The sequence below is a fragment of the Chaetura pelagica genome, unplaced genomic scaffold, assembly GCF_000747805.2.
Source record: "Chaetura pelagica isolate M959 unplaced genomic scaffold, ChaPel_1.0 scaffold249, whole genome shotgun sequence".
Classification (NCBI taxonomy): domain Eukaryota; kingdom Metazoa; phylum Chordata; class Aves; order Apodiformes; family Apodidae; genus Chaetura; species Chaetura pelagica.
In genome coordinates, this window is record NW_009954538.1 from 679,765 (window position 1) to 695,453 (window position 15,689).

Consider the following 15,689-nt stretch of genomic DNA (forward strand, 5'->3'; position numbering starts at 1 on the left):
GTTGGGTTTGTTTTTTTTTAATATTAAGAATCAAACCAAAACAAATAGATGGCTTCACACATTATAGGGAAAGCTTTGTTCTGCCCACTGTCAAATCACTATGACAATATTCATTTTCTGCAGCATCAAATCAAAACTATCTCCTATTACTGAAAGCTTACTTCAGATAAAACCTTTAGACTGCAAACAAAAGGTTTAAATACTCCTATGTAGAAACACTTAGAAGGCAGTAATCTGAATACAAAAAAAACCATAAAAATGAAGAATGAGGATAGAAAAACCCCATTCAACAGCTGATAACGTGACATAAGAAACATATATTGTTACAAAAATATTTCAAAAATATATTCCTGTTGTAAACAGGAATTCTGACTGGCACATTCTCTACAGGAATGCAGTCCTGCTGCTCTATTAACTGACTATAATGAAAACAGAAGAACTATATAAAGCCTACCACTCATTTTGTGTTTAAGCTTATATCTACCCATGAACTCTATAACAATTAAAGAATCCCAAACTATCTTCTTGGAAAGGCATTTCGATGTTCCTAAAAATATCAGTTTCTAAAATTAAAACTCCAGCTGCATTGTACAAATAACCTTAATATGCATTCAAGAAAAGCAAGAAGGAAATCTGGCACATACAGACTATTATGAAGTGTTACCAAAAAAAAAAAACCCAACAAAAAACAACACCCAACCCTTTAGAAAGCATCAGACCTCAGCAATACCAAATAGAGAGGAAATATTCAGCCTGGAGTCATATGGGGATTATCTTGAGAAACATCTACACCAAAAAAAAAGCCCTAAAGCAGGCATAAATCAGGGAGTTACACCCAACACATGATAGCCATTCATTCTCACAGGAAGAGCACATTGTGAGCAGTGTTTTGAGAGACAAAACAAAGTCCACAGGACAGGGAAATACTGGGAAAGAGATAAATCAACACTCGATTTAATTTCATTCAATTTTTTTCATCTGGCTTCTGAAGATTCAATACTTATTAAATTTATATTTCGTTATTCACATGCAATGCCAACCATCATCCCTATTTCATTTAGGGGGGAAAACTATCCCCAGCCACACAATACATAATGCAACCCCAGAATTCTGTATTTTTAGTATCTGGAAGACAGTTTCAAGAGATGATGCAGAACTCATCCTGTCCTGATTTTGCAAGTGATCTTATGCACACATTATAAACCCACAGAATAATGCGGAGTTATCAGGATGCAATCATGGTTTTGTTAAAAATTTTTAAAAGTGTCTTTATGATACACTAACATATGTGATGAAACACAAGTAGTAAAAACTTGAACTTGAAATATTCTATGAAAATGTTATGGTAATAAGAAGTATATAATGTAATAATATTTTGGATAGTGAAGTATATGAAATATTTTTTCAAAAACTATTAATAGCATTGCTAAAACAAACTTGAAATTAACTTGAATCAATACCTTGAACAGGGATTTCAGCATAACTTGGTCTCTTGTCTGTCAGTGTAGCAAGGGGTTTTGAAGCTGAGATTGGTCCACTTATAGAATGCCTCTGAAATAGAAAAATACTTGTGTCAAACAATCTGAAAATAAAAAACAAATATGGACTTGCAGAAATAATATTTTTAGAAACTCAGGTATCACAGTATTACTGATTTAAAAGAACTAGAAAAAAGTAATACAATAACCTTAAAAAATACATAGTGAAAGAGAAAAAAAAGAGTGTGTTCTCTTTACCTGTTACTTCGACTAATGGTGAATGTACATACACACTATGCATTGATATTGTAATATTTGCTCCTTTCAACTTAAACCTGTTCCTCAAACCAATGTTGCAAATGAAGGTTGTGAATTCCCTTGCAGTTTTTAACTTTCACCTTAATTTATATTTGTTTGTACAAACCTGTTCTGGCTAAACTTGATGTGTTTATTTAAGCTAATACAACCTCCTATATGCAACCAAGATTTTAGTGTCTGATTTGTGTTATTAACATACATCTTTACAGCATTGTGGCTTCTCCTGGAAAATCAGGATAATGTTGTATTTGGTGTAGTGACACAAACTATCCTTTACTAAGAAAAACACCATTGAAAAATGTCAACAGCTTTTGTTACTGCCTATTTAACTGAGATGCTCTGTGAACAACTGAAGAGAAACATTTTTTGTTAAGTATTTGTCAAATATGTAATGAAATACAAACATAATAAATTTTTCTTTCTAAGGTCACCTTAATGTCTGTTCTGCCCTAAACTTGAAGGAAATTATTGTCATCACTATTTTAATGTAAAATAATTAGAAAGGCATGGCTTCTAGAAGCTTGAAGAGTAAGTACATGACCACAGGTGCATTAAGTCCTGCACACATTAATAAATCACTGGATAGCACTGAAATAAGCATTTTAGCATCAGAAATGAACTCTACAATGCAATAGTTACCCTTAGACTTATTGAAACTGATATTCCATTGCTGGAGATTCAGAGAAGACCACCCACAATTATTCTTTTTTAAATTAATAATTTCAAAGAGCCTGTTGCAAATTATAGTACATTCTCATTCTCCCTGTCCTTTCTATTAGATTCCTATGTTTAATCACAATCAGTCCAGTAATGTGTTTATCCTGAAAACTCTTCCAGCTCTCCATCTGGCCCAAGATTAAATGAGGAAGTTAAATGAACCTTATCTTTGTAAGATACTAAAGGTTGGATGTTTCTCATGCCAAATCATGTAAGCAAGACAGACAAATCCAAAGTTGTGATTAAAAAGTTAACAGTATATATTTTGCAGCATCCTGCAGCACAGGCAGAATTACAGGGCTATTTATTCATCACTTAGGAGTCAAGCAAGAGTTATGCTTTTGTGCTAGAAATCAAATAGACAGAACAACTGCCAACCACCTGAGAATCCAACTCCAAAATATAGCATTAAGAATTTTATCACTTTATATATCAGGAATCCTGCATGTACACTGCAAAGATTATTCTTTAAACGTGCAGATGAAAGTGGCTGCAATTGTGAACCATGCATAGAAGTGCCTACAATAGCTCCACACAAGAGCTGGTATTTCAAACTTGCACTAACTTAAGTTCACTTCACCCACTTAGGAATGTCTTTTTTTTTTTTTTTTTTTTTTTTTACATAAAGGACAAGGACACTATCGAAGTGAGAGCCTCCTCCCAGAAAGGAAACCACTCAACAGTTAGATAAAAGAGCAACCTTTAATTTTGTCATTTTGTCTAGTTTTTGGATTGTCATGAGAAGACAGTGTAGTGTAGAACTTCAGTCAGGAAACAGAAGTAGGGAGAGAGCATGCACAGAGCTGAAGAATCTTTATCACCATCTCTGCTTCCAGATAGCACTTAAAAACAAACATCCTTTATGGATAGTCAGAAAGTGGTTGTATTACTCAACTGATAACTTGCTGTGCACTGGTCTTGTCTCCTTGTTATAAAATGAATTGTTTGTCTTTTTGCTACTGTTGACACTGCAGACAGGGCTTACCTTCATTCTTGCCAGTTCCTTCTTACATCTTACTATTACAACTACCAGTAGTCATGTAGTGACTAATACATAGCAAATTAGAGGAAAATGAACCAAGTAATATTTAACTAGTTCTACTTAGCGACATCTCTATAGTAGTAACAGTGCACAAGTCTCCTGGAGAGTTATTTTTCCTGAAACATTTTACAAAATGTTACCTTTTCTGTTTGACTGAGCTGTTGTTGAACCCGCAGATCAGCCAGTTCTCATTTCACTTACAAAACAAAACACATCTGATATACAATCAAACATGTATGGAACCCATACCAATCCCTTTCCAAATATCTTTTGTTCTTCAACTAGAAAAATTTTAAAACATTTGTCCTTTACACAAGTGTTCAAACTCCTCAAACTAAATGAAAAGATCAAGAGTTTGGAGGAATTGCTGCTTTTGAGGCCATTCATGGAGGCTACGGATGGGAGAGAAATTACTAAAGATGCTTTTCAATCTGTGATCCTCTTCTTATCCATCCTACACTTGATGTCCAGCAGAAGAAAAAGCTAAAAACTGTAAGAACTACTTCTAATGGGGTTTATAAAGAAAATTATTCAATGAGTTAACCATATTTTTATGTAGTAGTCTCTGCATAACATAATTACAGTAAGAGATATGGTTAAAGATGCTAAGATCAAGAGTTACTTTCTCAACCACTACCAGATTCCTGATCACTTTACACTTCAGTATGTACTTCAACAAAGTACTTCATACCAAGGCAACTACACATGGCAATTTCAACACAAACACAGTTTGTCACATCCTCAGTAGTTAAGATGCAAGTCTTTGACACTGAACTGCTTGAAGTCTGCAAGTTTATACACTCAAAGCAAAGCAGGACACTCGGTGACCATGCATCTGAAACCACATCTACTTCAGAGTCCTTCAGCTATAGCATAGAAAAAGAAAGTACTCAGGGAAAGCAGAAGATAAGCTGCCTTGTCCTCCCTAGGCATCTGCTTTGGTCACTCTTAGCAGCATACCAGACCAGCTAAGCTTTGGGTTAACCCGGCAGGCTTGTTTTTACATTCTGAAGAGCATTCTCTTCATGCCTCTTCCTAAATTGCTTTGCAGTATTGCTTAGCCCTGTGGTAAATAACAGCTCTGTGCCACTGCAGGCTTGGACCTGAAGCCAGAAAGGGGTTTGTTTGTTTGTTCTCGATTGCAAAAGTTTATCCAAGAATGTCTCTCCTTATACATACACCTATTACTGTAAAGAAAACCAACCAAACAAAACAAAAACTTCCCAACACCGAGGCAACTCCTGACACAGTCCAACACAAAAATGAAGTGATATGTGTAATTCAGAGAGGACACATATTAATGCATCTGTACTTTGAGATTTTGCAACCAATGTATCTTATCATAATACCAAAATCGTGCTAGTTTCTCAACAGATGCCCACGTAAAGACTTTCCCTGTGACAGTACTTAAAGGCAACTGAGATTAATGTTAATGAGGGCTGCAACACCCATGCAGAGGTCAACCCTTCCACCTTTACTCAGGATCTAAAACCATAGATGACTTCAGTAAGATGGGAGCTGATAGATCCATTCACACAGTGACTACTTATTAAAATCTTGCTTTTCAATTGCAAAAGCACAAAAGCTTCTGACAAAAACTATACAGAAATGGCATAGAATACAACAGTAGAAGTTAAGGTAATAATGCAAAAATAAAGAAAATGAGAAGATTATGAAAATTGTTTTTGAACCTGAATCCCTCCTCTCTTGAGCAGAAAATATTATTTAAATGCAATTAACATAACTGAGGTCACAAAAACCCACTTGCCTTCTGGATAATTACAAATACTTTCAAGAAAACCACCTATCTTTTAAAAGACAATAGAAGCTGTTTTCATCTACACACCCTCCCCTGTGTTTTTAGGCAATTCAGTTTCCCACTGATGAGCATCCAGCTGTTAATGACTTGGTTGGTCAAATGGTTCAAATACCAATGAAAAATTCAAGTAATTCTGGCAGTTTGAGAACAACAAAGCAAGAGCTGTAAGCCTGAGCAGGTTTGCAGATATAACTTCGTTTCATGGCTAGTTTACAGGTAAATAAAGTGAAATAAGCCTCAGGCTTCATCAGAAAGTCTTCAGTTTGCCAATGCTCTGGTCTAGCTTTTTAGAACATGAGATTAAGTGTGTGCCTCTTCCTACAAGAGCACAGAAAGAAAGAGAAATATAAAGACAGATAATGGGAACAAAGCATCTGTCAGAGAGCCTGTCACATTTAGCTCGTTTAGAAACCTGCTGTCAAGAGTGACTGAGCCACAGGAGCTTTGAGAAGCTCTCAAAAAATAATTTAATTATCTCTCTTTGCTTTGAGGCTATTTGTTTTATGAAATTAACTCTTAAATTAATAAATGCTGCACTAATCTGAGCACAAGAGAACAGTCACTTTGTTCAGGTATTATTCCTAAAGCACTAAAAGCCAATATGGACATAGATTCTTCAATTCACACAGTGAAGATTTATTACCAAAACATTATGCTGACCTAGGGTATAAAAAAAACCAACAAGTTTTGGTACTTCTGATTAGTAACAGGAAAATTATTCAAAGTAACAGGAAAATTATTGACATTGAAGGAGTAAAACATATAGTACATTCTTTGATTTTTCTTTGTGAGTCTGGCCCTATCTACCTTGTCCTTAAACTTGTTGACTTCTGCCAAAATCTCACTTCACACAGCTAATGAGACAATAAAACCAGCAGTGATCTAACAAAGCTGAGCATTCATGTACTGATGATGCAATCTCAGTGTACCCAGACTCCTGCAGCAGCTGAGCAAATGGACAAAGCTTCAGAGGGGACAGGACAAAATACACAGTACAATCAGCAACTGGACAAACTCTCAGTCAGTACAAAATGAACAAAGACAATCAATTCACAGTTATTTCATTCCTCTCTGGTCAGGTCTGGTATCAAAAGCCCAAGCAACATTCCTAAGTATCCCACATTTATACTAATGTTTGCTGACAGATTCTTCACAGATCTCTCCATTGCTTAAAGGGGATTACTGCTGATTCTGTGCCAGGCACAGGACTAACAACTGGCAAACACAACTCTGAAACTAAGGAATGCAGACAAAGTTTTCCTCCCAGACTTCTCTGTAGCACAGGAATAGTAAGGGTTGGGAATATTTAACAAGAACTTCCAAGTTATGCCAAGTCTAGATGATCCAAGGGCTGGAGAACCTCTGCAATCAAGACAAGCTGAGAGACTTGGGGGTGTTCAGCCTGGAGGAGAGAAGGCTCTGGGGACACCTTCGAGCACCTTCCAGTGCCTGAATGGGCTGGATATGGGGGAGAAGGTGTGTTGCATTAAAAATGGAAGAAGGGAGATTTAGGTTGGACATCAGGAAGAAATTCTTTAGTGTGAGGGTGGTAAGACACTAGAACAGGTTGCCCAGGGAAGCTGTGGCTGCCCCATCCCTGGAAGTGTTCAAGGGCAGGTTGGGTGGGGCTCTGAGCAACCTGCTCTAGTGGGAGGTGTCCCTGCCCATACAAGGGAGTTGGAACTACATGATCTTTAAGGTCCTTTCCAACTTAAAACATTCTACAATTCTCAGAGAAATACTCTTGTTAAGTTGAACATTTTAGTACTTACTTACTTGAGGAAACATTTTAGCATTATTTCCCCAAAAAGTCAATCAGTATTTGTATATTACCACCTGTAGTTCCACATGCTCTTCTTTACACAGGATTAAGGACAGTGATTGAACACCTACCTGCATAGGGGATACAGCAGCAGCTGGGGGAGTTTTCATGGGACTTGGGCTCAGGGGAGTGCGAGGAATTGTAGCAGCAGCAGGGCTTGGAACTAGGAGAAACACGGAAAGGAAACCACTGTGAGCACTGCACCTTGTTGCAGGGCAGCAGGAGACTGGCTGTTACAGCAAACTCTCACCTTTTATTTTACATTGCTAGTTTTACCAGATCACATCTTTCAGAATTTCAATTAGTAACTGACTGCAAAATCATAAGTATGCCTACACATTTACTCCTCTGTAATGACATTCATTTTGTCTTGAATGTTATGTTAAAAACCTAAGTTTACTGGGGGTGGACAAGGCTAAGGTGCAGTATACTATTATCCTGGCATATGTAACTGATGGCATCATTAGTTTTCTATTCTTCAGATAATTAGAGAGATGGTAGCAGGCTCCTGGCTCTGCCAGTAAGAAAAGAAATATGACCTAATACCACCTGCTTCTCCTTTCTGGTTTCCAATTAAAGACCACAGGAACTACATACAGTCCCTGAAATACTGAGAATAAGCAAATAACATGTTTGGAAATACATGAAAACAGATAAATAGTGAGTTGGTGAATCAGTCATCTGATTATTTAACAGCATGATTAGACACAAATGTTGAGGAAGAAGGCAGACAGCAGCTTGAAATAAAAGATGAAAAAGAAGGGAAGAGATTATTTATTATTTTACCAAAAAAACCCTAGCAAGAAAGCACCTTTATCCAACAACAGATTAAGAAAAACCTTCTAAATCAACACTAGTAATGTAAAAATATGTAAATACCTATGAACAAAGAGAGGAGTGGAAATAGAAACACAGAATTGCCAAATAACACAGATGACTCTATACCTTATCACATTTTTTGGTTATAAGCATGAAAAATAGATTTGCCATGTGAAGTAGAGGACTAAGTCTCTCTGGTAATAAGTCTACTTCCAGCCAAGGTGTTTGCTTCAGAGACTTACAGTGATATTATTATAAATTAAATTCAAAGCCAAAAGGCCTGGCAAGAGAAATATTTTAATTCATACAAGGTCTCACGTACAGTCAAAGCTAAAACCCAACTGTTTCTCTTTTCAGGATCATTACTTTGATTCCTTATTCAGCTCATCTGCAGAGAAGGACAACAGCACTTGTTTCTACAACCACAGAATTACAGTAAAGTCCATTGTCTTAACAGTGAGATCATTTTAATTTTAGAAAACAGTCCTTATGTCTTTTAATAGATTATACTAGTTGGACCTTATTTTTAACTTTCATTAGCCCCTTGACTATAAGAATTAGGTTATTAAAAGAAACAAACTGGGTTTTAGCTATTAGATTTCAGAATGCTTATTTTGGCAGACTAAGTTCACATTTCAATAGTAAGGCTGAAATCAGCTCTGCTTCCAGCTATAATTATGTGTGTAACATGTGTTTATGTATTTCTAATATATGGGAACACTGAATCAAAGCATCTTGCATATGAGTCATTGGCAATGTGACAGTAAAGAAAAAACTAAGACAAAAAAAGGATGCTTGCACTTAACCACAGTGACCAATCTGTTGTGCAATCTAGTTTAGGTTGGTTTGTTTCTTCCATTGCTTATACCTCATGACAGTCCAATAAAAAACTTACCTTTGAATTAGCTAAGCCATTAGGATGCTTGTGTACAGATAATAATGAATCTACTGACTGGAATCAGCAAGCCAATTCCACTTTCAAAAGGACAACTGTAACCTCAAAGGTTCATTTGCAAGCAGTAACTGAACAATTGCAATTCTGGCTGAAATGTATTAGTAAGAATCATTCGTGTTACTCAGTCTGGTGATCTTACTTCAGCTAAGATGCTTCACACCCACCACTCACCCATCCAGGTAATTTTGTATTTTCAGTGTAACCATGTCAACACATGCACAATCATACCTTATTGCACTGGTCACAAATAATTACCTTGGGAGGCACTGTCAAAGGATTTTATGAGTGTTTTTACAGTAGGAGTTGGCTCTGAGGAGGTGGATGATCTGCGACTCAGGCCCATTCCTTGTCTCAGAGCTGCCAAATCTCTCTCTACAGCATTCATGTAATTGTACACTCGACCACGTTCCTCTTCCTGCCTGAAATCAATATGCAGATCATTTAAGCATTTAAAAAACATTTTAACATGTAAAGTGTTGAAAAAATCAACACTAATTTGAAGCCAAATTAAAATCTATGGTCCAAAACAGTCATTACATTAACCTAGTTTTCTTTCCACTGTAATTTAGAAATAGATTATCAACGTAAATTACCACTGTAAGTTCTTAGTATTTGTCAGCAAGTAAGCTTAAGCGCCAGATTAAAAGTCTATCTAAATCAATACTTGATTTAAGGCTCAATTTCTGCTCCTATCTTTCAAGCACACAAACATACAAAGGGATAGAAAAAAATTAATCTTAACGATTTCACAATTTCACATTAAAATAATCAGTTGAGAGAATTTTTTTCCAGCATGCATAAAGAGAAAACAATTTAAATTAATATCAAGGAGGTAAGAACATGTTTCTGCCATATGTGTTTAGACAGCATATGCATCAGTTTCAAAAAAACAATTTTTAGTGCAGAATATTTAAGGAGGTAATTGTATTCAGAATTGCTTGAAGCAAACTATTTATAAAATACTGATTGCTTTTTGCTTCAGATGCTGCAGTAGACTTTGCTACCACCTTCCCTCCAATACAGTAGCTATCCCACTTCCAAGGAATCTGATTCAGTTGCCTCTTTGTTCTTTGACTGCAGTTAATAAAATTGTTTAATATATACACCTCACAAACATAATTACTGTAATTTTAAGCTATACATGTATTCAATCCCTAGAGACAACATAGTCAGCATTCAAATGGTGCTGTCCTAATCTATGGATTTGAGGACTTCTGGAAAACATATAACTCAGTTTCTAAGTAACTTTAATTCAATCCACAATACATCCACAAAGCATCACTAATTATTCCCCAAAACAATTACCAGTGGAAAGAAAAGAGTGCAAGATACATGCAGAATCAAAAGTTTCTTCTCAGGTAAAAATCCAGCTGATTTTTTCTATCATACCAAAAGCCTTGGCTGCTAATAAGTATTAATGATGGTAAAGAAAGCCAACACTGCTTGTTCTTACACTGAAGGAAGTTAAATCATGTCCTATTAAATGGGAAAAATCCTCCACATCAACCTGTTGTTTTTTTTAAAAGCACCAAACTGCATATTCTAGGAGGGATTACATATAAAGGACAAATAAAAAAATTGCTCTTATAAATTCACCTATTTTGAGTGCTGAAAGGCTGAATAAAGCAGCTGCTGAAATACAGGTTCTCACAGTGAAAGGATTTATGAACTTTGAGACTCTCAATTGTTAAGATACCGGACTTCCAAAATTGTGCCCTCTTTACAAAAGAGGCAATGTCCCTTTTGTCTTTTGCATACTTGCGTGACTTGATTTCCTCCAGTTCTTTAGTGAGCTTCTCATTCTTCTCCTGAGCTTCATGCAATCTGCGCTTCAGGTCTCCTATCTCTTCCTGGGCCTCAGACTTGATATCATTTGCTATAACCACTGCAGTCTGCAGATCAGCCTGGAACTGACGCCATTCTGCTGACTCCTCCTGTAAGCAAAGAAAACTTTACATTGAAAGCAGCAGCAAGAATCTTGACCTTAAAAGTAAAAGTTATCCTTATTATTCACAGTTTCCGTACACTGCTAGGGGAAACAATTTACAGGAATGATAAAGGAACTAATCTCTGTGATTAGGTACAACCTAACTTATAAGTTAAATTGAAGAAGCTTTGCTGGAAATAATTAGACTTTCATATGATGCCTGTCTCTCAGAAATAATTATTGTAATGGTATTACATGTTATCCTATTATCTTTTCACAATTTCCAAGTCTTATGACATTCTTATGACATTTCAAATCCACAATTTATAGAGTTTACAGGTTTTAACCTACCCGGAGTCTCCTGTGAAGATTCTTTATCTCTCTTTCCATGTCATGCTTTTGGTCCTGAAGTTTTTTCACTGTATCTGGAAAAGAAGTCACATCGTAAGATCTTAGTCAAGGATCTATTTACTTTAAAAGAGTAGCTGTGAATATTTTTAAAAACTTACTCAGAGAATACATTTTTATAACAAAAGTCACTTGCAGAAAAATAGCAAGAGCAAAAATGATTCAAGAGAAAGTGCCAATAGGTACATACTTCTCTATGACTGGTGAGGGGAAAAGCATAGAATTGTAGAATGATTAAGGTTGGAAAGTAGCTTGAAGACCATCAGGTTCCAACCTCCCTGTTATAAGCAGGGACACTTCACACTAGACCAGGCTCTATAAAACCTCATTCAACCTGGCCTCGAACACCTCCAGGGAGAAGGCACAAACAAACTCAGCTTGTATACAAATCCCAGTCTCTTCTCAACCCTTCACAGTATTAAAATGACAAAGCAGTAAGAAAGCAAAAGACCAAAGTAGGAAACTGAACATACAATGATCCTAAAAACATAGTTATCTGGGGTTTTTCCTTCTTCAAATGTAAGCTGCATCTACATGAAGTCTTTGGATTCACCATTTCTGCTGTGCCACAAAGCAGCCTGCATAACACTCACATTCTTGAATCTTACATTCTTGTCTATCAAGCTACTATTTGAAGTTGAAACAAGCTATATTGACAGGAAATGGACAAGCAGTCTGTGAGATCATGTTATGAAGGAGATGGTCCCCTACATCTGTCAGCAGCTATACCATACAGAAAGGCATGCAGATTGATCACCAGCTCCTCACGTGGCGTCTGACAGACTGGCTGCTGCAATTACTGCTCGTATGTTACTTTATTCAATACACAAAGACAATTTAATTGCTTACTCCAATCTTATAACTAAGCAACTCATGAAGAAGAACACTGCATAGATTCCTAGTTAGTGTGTTACTTCACCGATCCTTGGATTTTAGGATATTTTATTTCTATAGCAATGTGGAGCCATCTCCAAACTGTAAAAACAATAGGGCAACTAACTGAATGCAGGTTTTTTTCAGGTTCACTATACCAAGACTTGCTGGAAACAAGTATTTTTCCTGCATATTAACAATGCTCTTTCCACAAAAAGATTGAAGGTGCTTAATATACATTTAGAATGCTCAAAACACAAAACCTTGGCAAAAAATTAATGGAATTGCATAATAAATCTTTGAATAGCCAAACAAAAGGTATATATGCTCATGCAAGCATACTGATACTGTAAACCTTTGAGGTTCTCATCTTCTAACATGAAAAACTTTTCAGTGCTTTAATTTGGTATCACATCTTAAGAAAACCATTAAACAAGGGTTTATGCAAAATTAATTTTTTTCCAGTAACTACCCATGTCCTCCCAAATAAGCCTTTACCTTCAGTTCTGCTGATCTTTTATCAAACGGCTTTTCTTAACAATAAAAATGAGGCTACAACAGCCCAAATGGAAAATAGCAAGCATTTAAAAAAATGTTTGAATCAGATGTAACAAAGACTAGAAACAGATTTAAGCTCATGTACATTCAGGAGCCTCCACTAAGAACATTTCAATTTTTCAATCATGGCATTCCTTTCAGTTTCTTCATCGGCACAGGTTCTTGATTTTTGCCTCAACAATTCCAAGTACAAAAGCTGCTAATGCCACAGCCAATTTCTTTATAAGAATGATATAAACCTCAGCTGGCCTGAAAACATGATAACCTTTCAGGCTTGGAAAAGCTGAAACACTAAAATTAGACAGACATTTCTGTCCTTATCTCCTCACACGACTGCACATTTTAAGATGCGTCCAATGATTCTGTCATTCTGTGATCTTTAAGCTTTGAAGATAAGCCTAGCAGAGAGGGCCACTCACATCTCATGCTACAATGATATTTAAGCAAAGCCCTTCAAATTTTTAGCCTGTCTCTGTGCACATAACTTGTTTGAGCTAAAGTCAGCACTGATGCCATATTTAGGTCAAAGTTATAAAAGTCACTCCCCTTCCCCACTTTTTTTTCCTTTAAACTTATGCTGAAAAAAACCACGGCAACTGAGATAACCTTCAACAGGGACAGCAAGTCGACGTGCCCTAAAGAGCTTCCAGCAGCATTTTGAAACTAACCTAGTGGATGACTCTTTTCTTTTAAAGACAGGTCAAATAAAATGTTGGGTTTTTTTAAAAAAGAAAATTTGTTCTACTACTAAAGGCAAGCTATAGTTCATCTAAAAATAACCACAAACCAGAAACTATAAATGTATCCAGATTAAAGCTTGTGTAATGCCATTGTTTTGAGCTTTTGTGAGATATGAAATGCACCATTAAGTTTTAGTATATTTATGCTTTGAAGTAAAACACAATGGCCTGAATATTCTGCAGTTACTATAAACAATACAGAGCACTTTGCAGCAGTTGTTGGAAACAGTCTTTTTCTCCCAATGAATCAGAGACTTAAAGAAAATTAAAAAAACAAACCAAACCTAACCAGAAAACTATTAATTGCAACTGAATTTGAAATGTAGTGAGAAATTAAGACTACATTAGGCAATTTCACCTTTTATAGCCTGAACTCCATTCTTCACATTGTGTCACCAATTACAGCCTGCAAATTCAAGAAGTCAAAATAGGTAGAGCTGCCTTGTGGTAGCCTTCCTTTCTGCATGGGGACAACCTCCATGATTCGTCTCTAACACACACAACCTCCTCCCACCTCTATGTGCTGCCATGTTCAGTATATTATGACAGTTACTTCTCTTCTACCATGATCCAATCTCCTTATTTTAATGAGCATAGGCAAGGAAGAGGATTGAGAGAAAAGGAAAAGTAACTACTATTAAGGTAAGTAAAGAGCGATGAGTCTGTTCTGATGAATGAACAGGATAATCAAAAACGGCAAAGCAGCAAGCTGCTTCTGTTTTACTGCAGGATTCAATTATGTCTACATGTTACAAAATTATATTGATTTAAATCACAGTCTAACAAAGCCTTGTTTTTTAAAAGGTAGAAAAATAAATTATGGAAAATGCAGACTACAAATGGTAAAGAAAAACATGACAACTAGAGCTGGAGGTGGGAGGAAGAAACGAAGTTATCTACATTTTGTAAGTCTGTCAGAGAAAGGGTATCACTGTATTCTGTACCTGTAACTCTTACTAATTATATTTAGCAATTATAATTATCATTATGAAGTAAAAATTAGTATCAACATTCAATTGTTTAATTTAAATAGCCTGTAAAGAAAAAAGATAATATTCAGATACACATATTCATCTCAAAACATGACATTACAATTCCTGATAAGGATCATTAAGTCAAGTAATCCAAATACAGGCAAATCCACAATTTGCATTCTTGCAGTTTTTGTACTATTTACATTAGTTTGACTTGCACTAAAACAGCATTTCAATTTTTTAGCATAGAAATGGCTATCCTTGTATAACCACACCTGCACAGAGCAGTGCCAGCATTACAGTTAATTTAAGAATTATAGCTTCTTAATATAAGGAAGAGGCAGTGGTTACTAATGTACCAAAGCTCAAGTAATTTGCTTAATCTTGCTTTAGAGTTAATGACTGACAGACAATAGGCCTCAGAAAGAAAGCCAAGAGCTGTGGCAGAAAATGCCTAAATACAGTAATGTAAAAATTTAGTTTCACAACTGCTGTCAAGATCCTTTTGAAAAGGAAATGTTGCAGAATTAAAAACTAACACTGTCAGATCCACAAAAGAATGATTTATCACTGAACATTATATATATCAACCTCCTTGCTCACCTACACTTGTCCAAAAAAATCGACTGACTTAAATAGTCACAGACCAAGAGAACTGGCATGTTTAGCATGTGTACCTTATGCTAAGTGAAGATGCAGTGAGTATTTTAAGACTTCAGCAGAAACATGTGACAGCTCATAAGATAACCTACAAATTTTCTGCAAATTAGAAGACAAAGTTCTCAAAAAAAAACTTCCCCACAAACTCTTATTAACTTCTTGGAAGAATAGTAGGTTTCTTTTCTCCCCTTAGTCATCCAGGATGACTAATAGGATGGCTTTGGTGCCTGAAGTCAGAAACGAAGAGTGGAGGCAACACGCCATCTAGTGCAAGGCCTGCCCTTCCTCGCCCGGCCCTCACCTCTGCTCCAGCCCCTACAGAGACACCAGAGCTGCTTTCATCTCACTCAGCACACTAGTGAGGACATCAAACATACAGGTTATTTTAATATTTCTGAGACTTTTTAGATACAAAACAGAAGCACTATGCTTAAAACTCCTTATGCCACGAGTAAGAGTTTAGCTGCAGCTGACTACAGATCCTGCTGCATCTGGATAGACATCAGGAACATACAGCATATATTTAATCAATGCAATTTACATCCTACTGGCCCCATCAAAAATATCTCAGTTTTTGCA

At 36.2% G+C, this 15,689-nt stretch overlaps 1 protein-coding gene across 3 annotated transcripts in view; it reads right to left on the reverse strand.

Moving 5' to 3' along the window:
* The window catches only part of SPECC1L (sperm antigen with calponin homology and coiled-coil domains 1-like), a 46,129-nt gene that overhangs the window by 18,414 nt on the left and 12,026 nt on the right, over positions 1 to 15,689 (reverse strand). For all 3 annotated transcript variants that reach the window (XM_010004801.1, XM_010004799.1, XM_010004800.1), the window contains exons 5-9: positions 11,249 to 11,322; positions 10,729 to 10,904; positions 9,226 to 9,389; positions 7,268 to 7,359; positions 1,461 to 1,551 (exon numbers count right to left, since the gene is read on the reverse strand). In XM_010004801.1, the coding sequence (XP_010003103.1) occupies positions 1,461 to 1,551; positions 7,268 to 7,359; positions 9,226 to 9,389; positions 10,729 to 10,904; positions 11,249 to 11,322 (597 nt within the window). The remainder of the gene's footprint in view (positions 1 to 1,460; positions 1,552 to 7,267; positions 7,360 to 9,225; positions 9,390 to 10,728; positions 10,905 to 11,248; positions 11,323 to 15,689) is intronic.